This window comes from Girardinichthys multiradiatus, chromosome 22 (genome assembly GCF_021462225.1).
Source record: "Girardinichthys multiradiatus isolate DD_20200921_A chromosome 22, DD_fGirMul_XY1, whole genome shotgun sequence".
NCBI classification, from domain to species: domain Eukaryota; kingdom Metazoa; phylum Chordata; class Actinopteri; order Cyprinodontiformes; family Goodeidae; genus Girardinichthys; species Girardinichthys multiradiatus.
Window position 1 is genome coordinate 27,560,903 of NC_061814.1, and position 15,584 is coordinate 27,576,486.

The 15,584-nt window shown below is 40.2% G+C and overlaps 1 protein-coding gene across 7 annotated transcripts in view; it reads left to right on the forward strand.

Moving 5' to 3' along the window:
* LOC124859235 (vinculin-like) overlaps positions 1 to 15,584 on the forward strand; it is a 41,362-nt gene that overhangs the window by 23,185 nt on the left and 2,593 nt on the right. For 2 of the 7 annotated variants that reach the window (XM_047351895.1, XM_047351896.1), the window contains 12 exons: positions 2,114 to 2,304; positions 2,613 to 2,639; positions 3,807 to 4,006; positions 5,802 to 5,930; positions 6,059 to 6,208; positions 6,310 to 6,418; positions 6,518 to 6,820; positions 6,916 to 7,040; positions 9,047 to 9,232; positions 10,394 to 10,570; positions 12,642 to 12,845; positions 13,984 to 14,088. In XM_047351895.1, coding sequence (XP_047207851.1) covers positions 2,114 to 2,304; positions 2,613 to 2,639; positions 3,807 to 4,006; positions 5,802 to 5,930; positions 6,059 to 6,208; positions 6,310 to 6,418; positions 6,518 to 6,820; positions 6,916 to 7,040; positions 9,047 to 9,232; positions 10,394 to 10,570; positions 12,642 to 12,845; positions 13,984 to 14,088 — 1,906 coding nt within the window. The remainder of the gene's footprint in view (positions 1 to 2,113; positions 2,305 to 2,612; positions 2,640 to 3,806; positions 4,007 to 5,801; positions 5,931 to 6,058; positions 6,209 to 6,309; positions 6,419 to 6,517; positions 6,821 to 6,915; positions 7,041 to 9,046; positions 9,233 to 10,393; positions 10,571 to 12,641; positions 12,846 to 13,983; positions 14,089 to 15,584) is intronic. The other 5 variants (XM_047351897.1, XM_047351898.1, XM_047351900.1 and 2 more) reach the window with 3 other exon arrangements.

The window sequence follows — 15,584 nt, forward strand, 5'->3', positions numbered from 1 at the left end:
CTGTACAATTCAATAAATGTATATATGTATAGATTGTTTGTTTTATTGCAGTTGAAAAAGAGCAGTGTCAGTCTACTGCAGCTTTCTTCTAAAATGCTCTCTCTGAAGATGCACTGGACACACACTCAAAAGGAACCTTGCAAGCTCTGTCAGTGCAAGACGTTTTTTTTTTTTTGCTTTCCACCACTGAAGCCCCTCACATGAGTTTGGGACTGGATTGTCCAACGGTCGGACTCTGAGATATTCTGTTATTCTTCATCAATGGACTTTGGGCCTGAAGTAAAGAAGAAATATTTTTCCCACTCTGCAAACCCATCGTTTTTGTTTTGTTTGCTTTTTTTGGGTGGCATTGCATCCATGTCAAAGCCTGTCAAATGTTCTGAATGACTGAGTTTGGCATTTTTGGATCAAACTGGGCATAATCTAATTCATGTAAGTTGCTGTATTTATTTGAATAATTTTTAAACTTATTGATTATATTATGCTTTTATACTATTCATTTATCTCCAGTCCCCAGTCCTTGGCATTTCATATCAACCTCCTTCACTACAAACAATCTTGGGACCCGATGTCTATTTCAAGCCGCTCGCCCGCTTCTGCAAGATTTGCGTTGGGTCCCATGCAAACCATGGGATCCCAATCCCAATGCAGAGCTCTACCTCAGAAGTTTGTTAGAGAACATTAGTGAACAACCAGGATCATGAAGAACAAGATACACAGCAGACAGGTCAGGGATAAAGATGAGGAAAAGTTTAAATCAGGGCTAGATACTGCAAACGTGTGGAAAAAGGTGCTCTGGTCTGATGAGACGAAAACCTAACTCTTTGTTTGCATACAAAACGGATGTAAATAAAAACTAACACTGCAAATCACTTTAAACACATCATCCCCAAAGTAAAACATGGTGGTAACAGTATTATGCTGTGGGAATGCTTTTTCTGCAGAGACATGAACACTAATCAGAGCTGATTTGAAGACTTGCCATAAAAGACTTGGACTGAGGGAAACCACCTTAAACATACAGCCAGAGTTACAGTGGAGTGGTTTAGATCAGGGTTCTCCAAATCCAGTCCTTAATGGCCAGTTTCCTGTACATTTTAGATGTTTCTTTGCTTTTAACACAGCTAAATCTAATAGTTAGGTCATTAGCATTACTCTGTAGAACAGGACTGCATGCTGACGACGTAATTTAACTATTTTATTCAAGTAAATTGGGATGCACCAAAACCAGGGATGAACATTAAAGTTGCAGCACACCGACCCTCGAGGGCTAGAGTTTGAGACCCCTGGCTTAGATCAAAACACGATTAGGTGTTAGAATGACCTAGTCAATTAAGAATCTCAAGCAAGGCTTAAAAATGGACATTCAGAGGCTCCCCATCCAACTTGACTGAGCTTGAGCCAATTTGCAAAAACGATCTAGGTGTGCAGTGCTGCCAGTGACACTTGTAACTGTAATTGCAGCAATCCGGGGTTCTGTGAAGTATTTACATACTTTGTGTCCGTCTATCACATATATCAGGTAATACTCTGAAGTTTGTGGCTTTAACGTAATAAATTATGAAACGGTTTAAGGGGTATACATTTTGCAAGCCACTGAAGTACAGCAGTACATAGGCATGAGGAGCATTTCAATTATAAATGTTAGGAAGTTGATGTGGCTGTGCTTGTATACATGGGTGAATTATCATGCCCTTTCTAATCTGGAACAGGTTGTACAGCACACAATACACATTCCGATCATTCCTGTGTGATTTTATTAGAACTGTCCAAGGACACAAAATAAATTAATTATTAAGTTTTTAATCTTTTAGATTGTTTTTATTCAGAACATAAATATTTGTAGATTTTGTTGTTCTGTGAAGTGGGAAATTATAAATTTTTTATAAAACTTCAATTTAATCAAAAACAAAATAAACGGTCAAACTTCAAATAAATGCTTCCATAAGAGGTATTTCCCTTTTTAAGATGCCATCTAACGTATTTGTGGTGAGACCTTAACCAGGTGATGGGTTTGAAGGCTGGATTTAACGGATGGTTTTTTTCCCCTCTGTATATCATAAATCACCTTTTTCTTCCAATGGGTCATTTACTGTATGTGTTACCATCACAGGGGTAAAGGCGACAGCCCGGAGGCTCGAGCTCTGGCCAAGCACATTGGAGCGGCGCTGCTAACACTGCAGTCCAAAACCAACCGGGCCGTGGCCAACATGAGACCAGCCAAGCCTGCCATTACGCTGGAGGGTAAAATGGAGCAGGCTCTGCGGTGGGTGAACAATCTTGGGATGGATGACCGAGGTGTAGGTATGTTCAGATGCTCTGTAGGTGAAAGGATGGATGTTATGGTGCTCTGTATCTTTGTGTTTTTAGTTTGGCCTGTGATGATGATGGATTTAGTGATGAAAGATGTGGGATGTTTATTGTCCATGATGTAATGTCAGCAATTGTCTCACTCAGGAAACTGCCATTCATACTGTGATTCGACTCATGCATGATTCACTAAACGACTTAGTTTATTCTAACAGTATTGTTTCGTAATCCTTTGTTGTGCTGTCTTCCTGTTTTGTCATTTGATCATTTCCTCTCTTTCCCATGCTTCCCCTTGGGAGCAGAGTGTGAGAGGCTAGAGTGGAACACAGGTACCTGCTCACTGTAAGCCATGAAAGATAAATTGAAGCACTGTAATAGACACTGGCCAGTATTCTCACATTATGATAAAAGGACATAAAACTGAAACATGGATTAAAGAAGAAATATTTAATATACAGCTGCTAAATTTTGTAGACGTTGCCAAATATTACACATTTCTGCCAAGTATGACAAGCTTTTATTAGCTGGGTAAGCTAATAGCTTAGGTTATCCTCAGGTAGCCTGCAGTCAGCTGCTTAACAGGAATGAAGGTTATAGCTTGCTAACTGTAGTTTTAAAACGTGTTACCTTAATAGGAACAATTTTCTTAATAGGAGTTTCTAAGCTACTGCTGTCGGTATCTTTCCAAGCAGCAATGTCTTTCTTGTGCGCAAGGGCGAAGCGTAGGATCCTTGGTTTACCTTCATGACAGAAACGGGCACCAGCTTATACCATGCAGTTCAGTGAAAGAGTTTTTTCTTCTTCAGAAGAGATATCCTTTGTTTTTCCTTTCTTTGGTCACCCTTAATTATTTTAGATCTTTCAACTAAATTTCATATCGGACAAAGATAACCCGAGTAAATATAAAACTGAAATAAAAGCATTTTATTTATTAAGATGTCCTATACCCTATGTATAAATATTATTACCTCCATTGTTAAATCATGAATTAATTGTTATTAACCACATTATCAGGTTAATCAGACAGTCAATTTCATTTTCACCCATTGCTCTATTAGCTCTAGAATCAACAAATCACTTAAACAGAACCTGTATGACAGCATGAAGTAGGCTAAAATATCTTTATCCATCTCTCATGCTCCGATCTAAAGAAACTTAAGGACAGATGAGAGACAAAGTCATTGACATCCATTGTCTAGAAAGGGGTCCAAAGCCTTTCTAAGACATTCTTTTGGACTCCAGTGAACAACACTGAGGGTCGTTATCCACCAATGGAGAAAACCCAAAAACAGTTAAAACTGTTTTCTCTGTATTTACTCAGGTTTACAGAATAAGTGTGTAAAGCGACAAATAACACTGTTGATATTCCAGCATGCACATGTTTGACATGGTTGCCTTAAAGTCCACTTGTCATTGCTGCATTGTTTTTACTGAACACCAAGGGGGTATTCTTATCTTTAGGTGTGGAGTGAAATCTCTTTCTCATGACTCCACAGGTCAGGCAGCAATCAGAGGGATGGTTGGAGAAGGGAAGAGACTGGCGGGAGGCCTGTTAGGTCCATACCGACAGGACATGGTCGGGCGCTGCGACCGAACGGAGGCGTTGATGACAGCTTTGGCAGACATGGCAAGCAGGGGAGAGGCTGAGGCTCCTCATGCACGAGCCACAGCAGCACAACTACAAGACACGCTCAAGGTATCTCAGCATTTTACAACTCCTTATTACATTTAAATAAAACTATTCCTGCTTATTTCTGAACACAAACACATTTAGATTAAGATCACCAAGGTGCTTGGCAAATTCTGCGGGGAAAAATGCTGTAAGGACTATATAGGTGCTTCTCAAAATATTAGCATATTGTAATAAAGTTCATTATTTTCCATAATGTAATGATGAAAATTTAACATTCATATATTTTAGATTCATTGCACACTAACTGAAATATTTCAGGTCTTTTATTGTCTTAATATGGATGATTTTGGCATACAGCTCATGAAAACCCAAAATTCCTATCTCACAAAATTAGCATATTTCATCCGACCTATAAAAGAAAATTGTTTTTAATACAAAAAACGTCAACCTTCAAATAATCATGTACAGTTATGCACTCAATACTTGGTCGGGAATCCTTTGGCAGAAATGACTGCTTCAATGCGGCGTGGCATGGAGGCAATCAGCCTGTGGCACTGCTGAGGTCTTATGGAGGCCCAGGATGCTTCGATAGCGGCCTTTAGCTCATCCAGAGTGTTGGGTCTTGAGTCTCTCAACGTTCTCTTCACAATATCCCACAGATTCTCTATGGGGTTCAGGTCAGGAGAGTTGGCAGGCCAATTGAGCACAGTGATACCATTGTCAGTAAACCATTTACCAGTGGTTTTGGCACTGTGAGCAGGTGCCAGGTCGTGCTGAAAAATGAAATCTTCATCTCCATAAAGCTTTTAAGCAGATGGAAGCATGAAGTGCTCCAAAATCTCCTGATAGCTAGCTGCATTGACCCTGCCCTTGATAAAACACAGTGGACCAACACCAGCAGCTGACACGGCACCCCAGACCATCACTGACTGTGTGTACTTAACACTGGACTTCTGGCATTTTGGCATTTCCTTCTCCCCAGTCTTCCTCCAGACTATAGCACCTTGATTTCTGAATGACATGCAAAATTTGCTTTCATTCGAAAAAAGTACTTTGGACCACTGAGCAACAGTCCAGTGCTGCTTCTCTGTAGCCCAGGTCTGGGGAATGCGGCACCTGTAGCCCATTTCCTGCACACGCCTGTGCACGGTGGCTCTGGATGTTTCTACTCCAGACTCGGTCTACTGTTTCCGCAGGTCCCCCAAGGTCTGGAATCGGCCCTTCTCCACAATCTTCCTCAGGGTCCGGTCACCTCTTCTCGTTGTGCAGCGTTTTCTGCCACACTTTTTCCTTCCCACAGACTTCCCACTGAGGTGCCTTGATACAGCACTCTGGGAACAGCCTATTCGTTCAGAAATTTCTTTCTGTGTCTTACCCTCTTGCTTGAGGGTGTCAATAGTGGCCTTTTGGACAGCAGTCAGGTCGGCAGTCTTACCCATGATTGGGGTTTTGAGTGATGAACCAGGCTGGGAGTTTTAAAGGCCTCAGGAATCTTTTGCAGGTGTTTAGAGTTAACTCGTTGATTCAGATGATTAGGTTCATAGCTCGTTTAGAGACCCTTTTAATGATATGCTAATTTTGTGAGATAGGAATTTTGGGTTTTCATGAGCTGTATGCCAAAATCATCTGTATTAAGACAATAAAAGACCTGAAATATTTCAGTTAGTGTGCAATGAATCTAAAATATATTAATGTTAAATTTTCATCATTACATTATGGAAAATAATGAACTTTATCACAATATGCTAATATTTTGAGAAGCACCTGTATATAAAAATCAGACAAATATGATGTCACAAAAAGCATTAGTGCAGAGCTCCATCTTGTGGATAGTTGCAGCACTCTTTGCTTCTACCAGGAACTGAGACAGCATATGCAGGAGGTGATGACCCAGGAGGTATCTGATGTTTTCAGCGACACCACCACACCCATCAAGCTGCTGGCGGTGGCTGCAACAGCTCCTCCTGATGCACCCAACAGGCAGGAGGTCAATAATAATCAAAAACATGGTCCCAGCTCCTATGCATTGTTCTCAATTTTATACCACTAGACAATTTTAGTGTTATAATTTAAAAAGGATTATTGTGTCTAGAACAAAAGAAATGTTTCTCAAAGGTCTTTGAAGAGCGAGCGGGAAACTTTGAAACCCACGCGGGACGATTGGGAGCAACCGCAGAGAAAGCAGCAGCTGTGGGAACAGCGAATAAGACTACAGTAGAGGGTATTCATGCTGCTGTGAAACACGCCAGGGAGCTCACACCACAGGTGTGCATGTTTACTTTGGTTTTGCTTGCATAATGATGCAGACTGATGAAACCCGTAGCTGCTGAACTCAATCTGAGCGAGTCATGTTTGTTCATCTGCAGGTGACGTCTGCTGCTCGGATCTTGCTGAAGAATCCAGGAAACAAAGCAGCTTATGAGCACTTTGACACCATGAAGAACCAGTGGATTGACAATGTGGAGAGACTGACTGGTAGGGACTTTCTTGACCCACTTTAAATGGTGGAGACGGCTTTAAATTGAAGCAACTGTAGGTTCAGTTGATGTGGGTTTTTGTCCGTCTACACCTTAGGTCTGGTTGATGAAGCCATAGACACCAAATCCCTGTTGGATGCTTCTGAAGAGGCCATAAAAAAAGACATTGACAAGTGCCGAGTTGCTATGGCAAATGTGCAGCCCCAAATGCTTGTTGCCGGGGCAACGAGCATCGCGCGACGAGCCAACCGGGTTTTGTTGGTGGCCAAGAGGGAAGTGGAGAACTCTGAAGATCCACGGTTCAGAGATATCGTAAAACATGCCTCAGACATCCTATCGCACACCATCTCGCCCATGGTGATGGATGCCAAGGCTGTGGCTGGGAACATGCAAGACAAAGGTTTTAGCTACAAAAGCATTTCTGTAGGATGCTACTGTGAAGAGTAACTCTTATTTTTTGTCTCATCTGTTTCTTCTTAATGATTTTGCTCACAGCTCTACAGAAAGCATATTTGGACTCTTGTCTAAGGATTCTGGCTGCAGTGGGAAAAGTCAGAGAAGCCTTCCAGCCTCAGGAACCAGACTTCCCACCTCCTCCTCCTGACCTTGATCAGCTCCATGTAGGCACATGAGAACACTCACTAAACTTGAAATAACATGCTACTTTCTTCTTACTCTAGTTTCAGTTGTTTTATTTGAGACATTATTTCTCCAGGTTGGAATAATTATACAACAAACAACTTCCTCAATGACAAATAAGCTTCTGGTGTCCTTCCTGCAGAATTAAGAGACTGTGGCTCAGTAGGAAGAGTAGTTGTCTTGCAATCAGAAGGTTGTGGGTTCGATTCCAGCTTCCTCCTGCCATATGTCGATGTGCCCCTGGGCAAGGCACTTAACCTCAAATTGCCTACCGATTTGCGTATCGGTGTATGAATGTGTTAGTGAGTGCAATTGGGTGAATGTGGCGCTAGTGTAAAGCGCTTTGAGCGGTCTGTATGACTGGAAAAGTGCTATATAAGTTCAGTCCATTTACCATTTATTTACCATTTACCTTTAAACTGGGTTGTTTTCTAGCTCTGATACATTCCGACATGGCCCTGGTTTTCAGCTTTTTTAATACCTTTTCTGAGGTTGTGTTTGGTAGTACTGTGCACTGCCTTGACAGTTGGTTCAGTGTTTTAAAACCAGACTTTGACTCCTCCAGATGTTGTTTTCTTTTTGTCAGTTTGATCAAATAGCTCAATCTCAGTCTTGTCTGACCATAAAACCTTTCTCCAGAAGATGTTTAGCTTGTCCACGTGGATAATCACAAATTTCAGTCAAGCTTGAAAGAGTCCATTTTGAGACAGGAGGTAACATCTTGATTGGCACCATCTCAGTCCATGGTAAAACCTGCCTTACTGTGGACAGTAAGACTGGTGTGCTAGCAGTTTCCAGTTGGTGGCACACTTGGTTTTTTTTGGTGGTTCCTTGATTGTTTCATATCATTCTAAACTGTTTTCTTGAAATATGCAGCTTTTTGGAAATGTCTCTAAAATACTCTACTAACTTGTGAAAATCTATAATTTTCCTTCTTAGATCTTCACTGAATCCTTTAGTTTTTCTGATTGTTCTGACTGTTGGTCAGGTCAGTGAGTGTGGGCAAACAAGCCAGCTGCTTACCTTATTACATAAGTCTAGTAAAAAGACATTTTTGAACGATTAACATCACTTATTTATCACCCCAGGGTGAAAGACATCTTGGTCCATCCAGGTTTCAACTGCTGCGTTAAGCTGGTGCCTGCCCGACATGTTTGATTCTCTGGGGGGGTCTGCCCTGCTCTGTGCCAGGTGGTCTTGCTGCCAGGGGTTTGTACGGACCCTTGCTGGTGAACTACTTCTGTGCTGGGCATATGGGTGCCCTGGGTTTATGCGTTATGTCTGGTTGCCTGGGACTGCTGCGGCCTTCTAGAGCCGGGTCTACCTGCCCTTTGGTGTTCTTAGATGATGTGGATTGCAGGCCTTCTCAATATGGTATGCCTGAAACTCCACAACAAGACACATTAACAAAAAGCATTACTTATTTGAAACATTGGGGGAATATAACATAAAACATTGCCAATTGTGCATATAGGTATGAATTCCAATTTGAGCACCCAATTTTTGCTTTTAGAAATGATTGTGTACTGGAAACAGAGAGGTTTGAGTAAATGATTGTAAGAATAAAAGAGAGATTACATTTAATGCTCATTATGAAGCTAATTAGCAACTGTGAGTGTCAACTACTTTCATCTGTTCTTCTCATTTAATGTTTATTTTGATTTTCTCTTCACTTATTTAAATCTTTCAAAGGGATTATTTGCTCAGAAATTACCATTACTCTAAGTATTCTTATTGATTTTATATATTAAGAAGAAATATAAACATGGACATGAACATAAGCATGAATAACTTATGTTAAATTCATTGCTGTGAATCTTTTACACAGATTTGTTCCACTTGAGTATTTGTCGCCTAGCTATAGGAGTTACAAAACTATTATATAGCTATCAGATAATTTATTAGATAAATTAGAAGATTTAGGGGATAAACAACCATTCCCTATTCTGATTTACTTTACTAAAAGTAACTTGGTCTTATTTTTCAGGTTAGTGATGAACAGGCACCACCTAAACCCCCGCTGCCAGAGGCTGAGGTGCCTCCCCCGCGCCCTCCTCCCCCAGAGGAGAAGGATGAGGAGTTCCCAGAGCAGAAGGCCGGCGAGGTGCTCAGTGAGCCCATGATGGTGGCAGCCAGGCAGCTGCACGATGAGGCGCGCAAGTGGTCGAGCAAAGTCAGTTTAAACATACACAATCATAAACATTACAGCATAGAAACATCTGTGATAAATGTTTTAGTGAGAATGTTTAAAGATATAGTCTTAGAACATTGTCATTTCTCTCCATTGACAACAAGATGCTTTTCCTGTGATTTCCTTGCAGTTTGAGAAAAATAATTAATATCCTGAAATGTGGATATCAGTAGCATGATTCCACTTTCAGAGGAAAACTGGAAACTGTCATCTGTTCAGGGTGAAGTCATGTAGGGACTTCCACATTTACATGGAAAACTGTAAGAAATGTGCATAACACAAGGCACACAAGGATCGATCAGGGGGATTGAATATGCAGAGGAGCCTATATGTGTACATCAAGGTGTTTTATGTGCAGGACTGATATTGAATTGAATTTATTTGGTGATGGCACAACATTGGTACTTCATGACCACAGTCAAGTACCATCTCCGAGGGTAGAACACAAGAATGCCAAGAGCGTTTTTTTTTATTGTGGTCCTCCACTTTTGCTGAATATGAAGGATCAATGCCCTCTTATCATCTGTGTGTCTCATAACTTTTTTCTTTTCAGTTGCTCTGTTTTTCTAAAAGCATTTGTTTTTTTTATCTTTTGTACGCATGAGAAATGTGTTTGAAAACAGACCAAAAAATTACCTCTCATTAAGGTGATCTGTCATGCTCAGTTTCCCACCACACTGCTCAACTCTTAGACTCACCAATCAGATGCCAGACACTGATTACGGGTACAGGTGGACCTTGTTTGATTGTAAGTCATGAACTGTCAACTCAGCCATTGCCTCAGGCACGTCATGCCCTTGCAGCCCTCCTTGCTGGTCTCTTCTTTCCTCTTTTGTTCTATTCCATCAAGCTGTTTGTGCCCTTGCGTGCAGTTTCACCACCCTATCCCTGTTCTTTCACCACGCTTCTTTTTAATCTCCTGTCCTCTGTTCTTACATTCATGCTGCTCATACTGTACTAAATGCCTCCTTTTCCCATGCTCCCTCTCCACCTGCTTTTCCTGGCTTCCCCCGTACCCTTCCTCCTCCTTTTTTTCTTCCCCTTCCTCCCCTTTTGTTCTCTTTCCCTCCCTGTTTCTTTCAATCCTCCAACCACCACAAAAATCCCTTGCCCCTCCACCCGTCTTGCCCCTGCCTGGCCCAGCCTGAGGATGAGGAGGCAGTAGAGGAGAGGGAGGTAGATGATGAAGATGAGTTTACTGATGGTGAGGATGACTATGAGCCAGAGCTGCTGATGATGCCATCCAACCAGCCTGTCAATCAGCCCATTCTGGCAGCTGCCCAATCTCTCCACCAGGAGGCTCGCAAGTGGTCCAGCAAGGTCTGCACACATACATGCATTTCAGCGTACACACAGTTTCCAGGGTTTGACAATGCTGGGAGAATCTAACAGACATGTTTGAGCCAGCCCACACACACACACTTAAAGACAATGCATTGCAAAAGTATTCCATCCTCTTTACAATATGAGTCATTTTTATAAGGTTACAACCAAACACGTCATAAATAGACCAAGTAGTTTGTAATTCGGAAGTGGAAGGAAAATAATGTTTTTTTTTCTGATTTATTATTTTTTTTACAAATAAAAATCTTAAAAATATGGCATGCATTGGCATTCAGTCCCCCGAGTTATTAATGTGTATAACCATATTTTGCTGTAATTAAGGCTGCAACCTTTTTGGATATGTCTCTACCAGCTCTGCATATTTAGAAATGCTCAGTAATTTGGATGGAGAGGGCCTGTTAACATCCATTATCAAGTCTTACATCAGATTCTCAAATTAATTTAGGCCTAGACTTTGACTGGGCCATTCTACCACATGAACTTGCTTTGATTTGAGTCATTCTGTTAAAAGCTCTGGCTGTATGTTTAGGCTCAAAAGTGGACCTGTGCCCAGTCTTAACCGGTAAGGGGCTGTAAGACTTTTCTTCCTGGACTGCCCTGTGTTTAACTCCATCCAAAGTCACATCAACCCTTATCGACTGCCCTGTTTCTGCTGAAGAAAAGGATCCCCAGAGCATGATGCTACCACTACCATGCTCCAATACACAGAGTCCCCACAGTCCAGGGGGATGTGCAGTGCATGTTTTTCTGACACGTTTTTACATGTTGACTAAAAAGTTACATTTTTCTCAACTGACCAGAGCATCTTATTTCATGTTTTCTGGGCCCCCTTCAGTTGACTTGGGAACACATTTTTCCACCGGAGATGTGTATCTTGGCAGCTACTCCAGAGTTACAATGGGCCTTTTGGCTACTTCTCTGATTGCCTGTCAGTTTAGGTGCATGGCCATGCCTTGCAAGATGTGAAGTTGTGCCATCCTCTTTCAATGTTTGAATCTTTGTAAATTGTTTTAACCCCACTTTACTCCTTGACTTTATTTAGAAATTAGGTGATCTCTGAAGGAAAATGGGTGCACTGTATTTTATTTAGAGAAAGGAGGCTTAAAAATGCACACCACATTTTCCGATTTTGAAAACCATGCATTATGTTCTTTTACTTCAGAAGAATGCACTACTTTGTGTTGGTCTATTACATAAACTCTCAATAAAATACATCAGGATTTGTGGTTGTAATGTCATAAAATGTACAAATCTTCAAAAGGTATGAATACTGTTGCAAAGCATAGCACACTCAAGCATGCAAGACTACGGCCGTGCAAGACGAGAAACACTTTGGAGTTTTAGCTGACAGTGGCTGTGTGAACGATCAGCTGTGCATCTACCACCATGGATACCTTCCACCAGCTGCAATTGCTGTTTCACTGCTGCTGTGATTTTACTCAGAGATGGCTGACACCCAGGTATGCTGATGCCATACTAAGGTTGCACAGTGGGTCAAGGACTATCCCTTTCCCATGTTCATGATTAAAACTGTTCAGTGGACGAGTTTCAGTCTTACTCTTACTGTTATTGTCAATCACTGGTTTTTCTGGCCAACCTGTAAGGCCAAGGATGACCGTTTCCTAAAGACTCCAGGGTGATGCAGCTTTGACATCTAACTGCCTGCTTAGTAAGTATGATAACCTGCTTCAGCTTCTTATAGTTTCAGGTTTGCACTAATAATCGCAGCACCATGGCATCACCTCATAGGAACTAACTTAATTTGTTATGTCAGGATGATCGATAAAGTGTATATCATATCTTCATTACTCTGAAAAATATGTGCGAACTTTCTGAAACAGTGCATGCAGTGGGCTGTTAAACATCCTTACCTTTGATGCTTGTCTTGGTCATTTCATTCATTACCTCAAAGCACTACTTTATTGTTCCACATTTGATTATTGGACCAATTTGCAAAGACAAGGCTCATAGTGAATGCCTTTACACAATGCCCTGTTGCTCTGATTATAGCTTTGGCTTCTTCCCTCTTCTCCCCCTTTCTGCATAGGGTAACGACATCATAGCAGCAGCCAAGCGAATGGCTCTGCTGATGGCGGAAATGTCTAGGCTCGTGCGTGGTGGCAGCGGAAACAAGCGAGCACTCATTCAGTGCGCCAAAGACATCGCCAAGGCCTCAGATGAGGTGACGAGACTGGCCAAAGAAGTGGCCAAGCAGTGCACCGACAGGCGCATCCGGACTAACCTGCTGCAGGTATCAACAGTTAAGCCCCAAATCATTCATAGCCATGACAGATTTGATTTAGGTTTTGAATTTACTAGAGAATCTCTGGAGCAAGCTAAAGATTAGAGTGATGGCAAGAAGGTCTTTCAAACTCCAAGACTCGGAGTTTATCGCCAAGATAAATTGGCAAAATACCAGTGGAAGCGCAGAAAGGTCAGATGTTTGATTGCTGTAATGCCAAAAAGAGCTTTCCTTAATTACTGAGAAGAATATAAGTAATTTTGAAAATGCCAATTTGAACTTAAATGTAAATAAAAACAAAATTAATACTCCTTTATAATTGTTTTAACTTTTGAGAGATACCTGTCCCATTTCCTATAAGAAATTAACGTCTTGGTTTTATAAAAATCATTTAAAATCCTAGTACCACTTCCAGGTGTACAAAATATTTTAAACTTAATTGTACTTTATGTTGTAATTCCCTTTTTTTTCCCATTTGTTTATTAAAATAAATGTATATATATTAAAAGGTTGATTCTTTGCCTGTTAAGCAACTCTTTAAATTTTGTAATTATTTAGTTTTGCCCTTATTTTCAGTTTACCTTTAATTCAGACATAAATGTACACATTTAAGATTATTTTATAAATATATTTATAATTTTCATAATTACAAATAAGAAATTAAAATTTATAAATTTGAGGAAAATTTTTTTTTTTATCATTTAATTAAATAATTTGATACATTTACTGTTCAACCTGTTATGTACATTTTCTTCAAAAAATAAAGATAAAATTTAACATGACAACCTTTTGTTTGCAGCTTTGGGTTTCTGAAAGACTTTATTTGACCAAAAGAGCTTAATGTCACAAGCTAGATTCTGGCACATTTTCAAAAATGTAATTAATATAAATTACTTAAATTCATTTATTTAATTTTTTACTGAACTGAGGCCTGCCAATGAGAAAAACCTATCAAAAAAGTAGGAGGTGGGTTTGAAACAGACAGGAACTGTTTTCATAGAAACTGGTTTTGTAAATGAAATGTGAACCAAGTGGACTCGTTTCCGGTCTATGCCAATATAAAAGGAAATGCAGGACAGGACTCCTAGAGTTACCTTAAAATAAAGCTTGGATTGCTGCCATTTTTCTACTCTCCCTCCTTTTGCAGGTTTGTGAACGAATTCCCACCATCAGCACTCAGCTGAAGATCCTTTCTACTGTCAAAGCCACCATGCTGGGGCGAACAAACATTAGTGAAGAGGAGTCAGAGCAGGTAACACAGAGTAACAGAACCGCACCTTAGGCAAACACCATCCGTTTTTTATTTTGCTTTTATTAAATAAGATACCTGAGCTCAGAGAATCTAATAGGTGAAAATTATTAAAAGTTTGGACCAGAGATGGGGACTCGAGTCTGAGTCTTGTAAGACTCAAGCCACAGTTAACTAGCACAAACAAAGACCTGTGGCTTGAACTGGATTTGCACTCTAAAGACCAAGAACTTGATTCAGACTCCAGGTCTACGATTCAAGTCTCATCAAAAATCTTTTAACTCATGTAATCAGGGCTGAAATTCAACCAAACGTAAGCTACGTACAGCAGCTCTTACTGAGACAAATGTTGACTTATACAGGGGTGCATTTGATTTTTAGCCTGGGACGTTTGTGGACTGCTAGCTATTAGGATCTCACCAAATAAATGTAACTTTTCTTTGATATCCTATTGTCTCGCTTTTAAATCAGCACCATAACAATCTTCCTGTTCTTTAAAATAACACATGTTAAGCTATTTGAATGCTAATAAATATTTATATTGAACGAGATGCACATTACACTTTATTAATATTCAAAGTTATTCCAACTGTTGATCACTCTTTATGTTATGAATAAACTGCTCTTGTTAAATAAATGTAAGAAGCAGCGCATGATTATAGTGTATAACCTAAATCAGTGCAGTGTTACAGGCAGAATAGATGCCATGCATTCGATGAATGCATTAATCTCAGACTTTAAAGACTTGTGATCGTTCCTGGATTAGAAAAGTAATCCTCCAGTTCACACATTATGCACGTTAGGATGTTTCTTTTTCTTTTCTGTAACACTGATTATAACACAAGCACCCAGATTTTTATAGTGATCTTTAGGTTGAGCTAAACTGTTGATCAAACTGTAGAGGAAGGAAGGAAGGTATGAAGTGGTTAAATCCTGCTCCTGTACTCATTCTTACATTTAAAATAAATCTATTCGGAAAATACCGGCTCGTTTTGCAACAGGTTTCATACCGTCGCTTAGTCTGGCGGTTCTTTTGGGTCCCTGAATGCAACAGCTGGGAATATGTAGTTCAGCCACTGTGTTGAGCTGTCAGTCATGTTTCCGCACCCCCGTGATCTGAGAACAAGCCCCCCACGCCAAAACAGGGCCAGAAGTTTGAAGCCGAAAAGAAAATCTGCAAGTTAAAAAAAAAAACTTGAATCTGAAAAGTAGTTTTGAACTTATTTTTTCCAGTTTCACAATTGTTTTTTTTCAATTGCAAAACTTTTTTTTCCAGTTTTCAAATTTTTTGGGGGGATGTTCAAAATAATTTTTCAGGTTCAAACGTTTTTCTTTTGAACAAACTTTTATTTTTCAGGTTTACATTTTTTTTGTTTGCACAAACTTTATGGCCCCAATTTAGCTCCATACACCAGCTCTGAAATAAGTTAACTCCAACATGAACAAGATGTCATTCATTTATCATAGTATATCTGACACCATTTTTAAGTAGGGGTGTT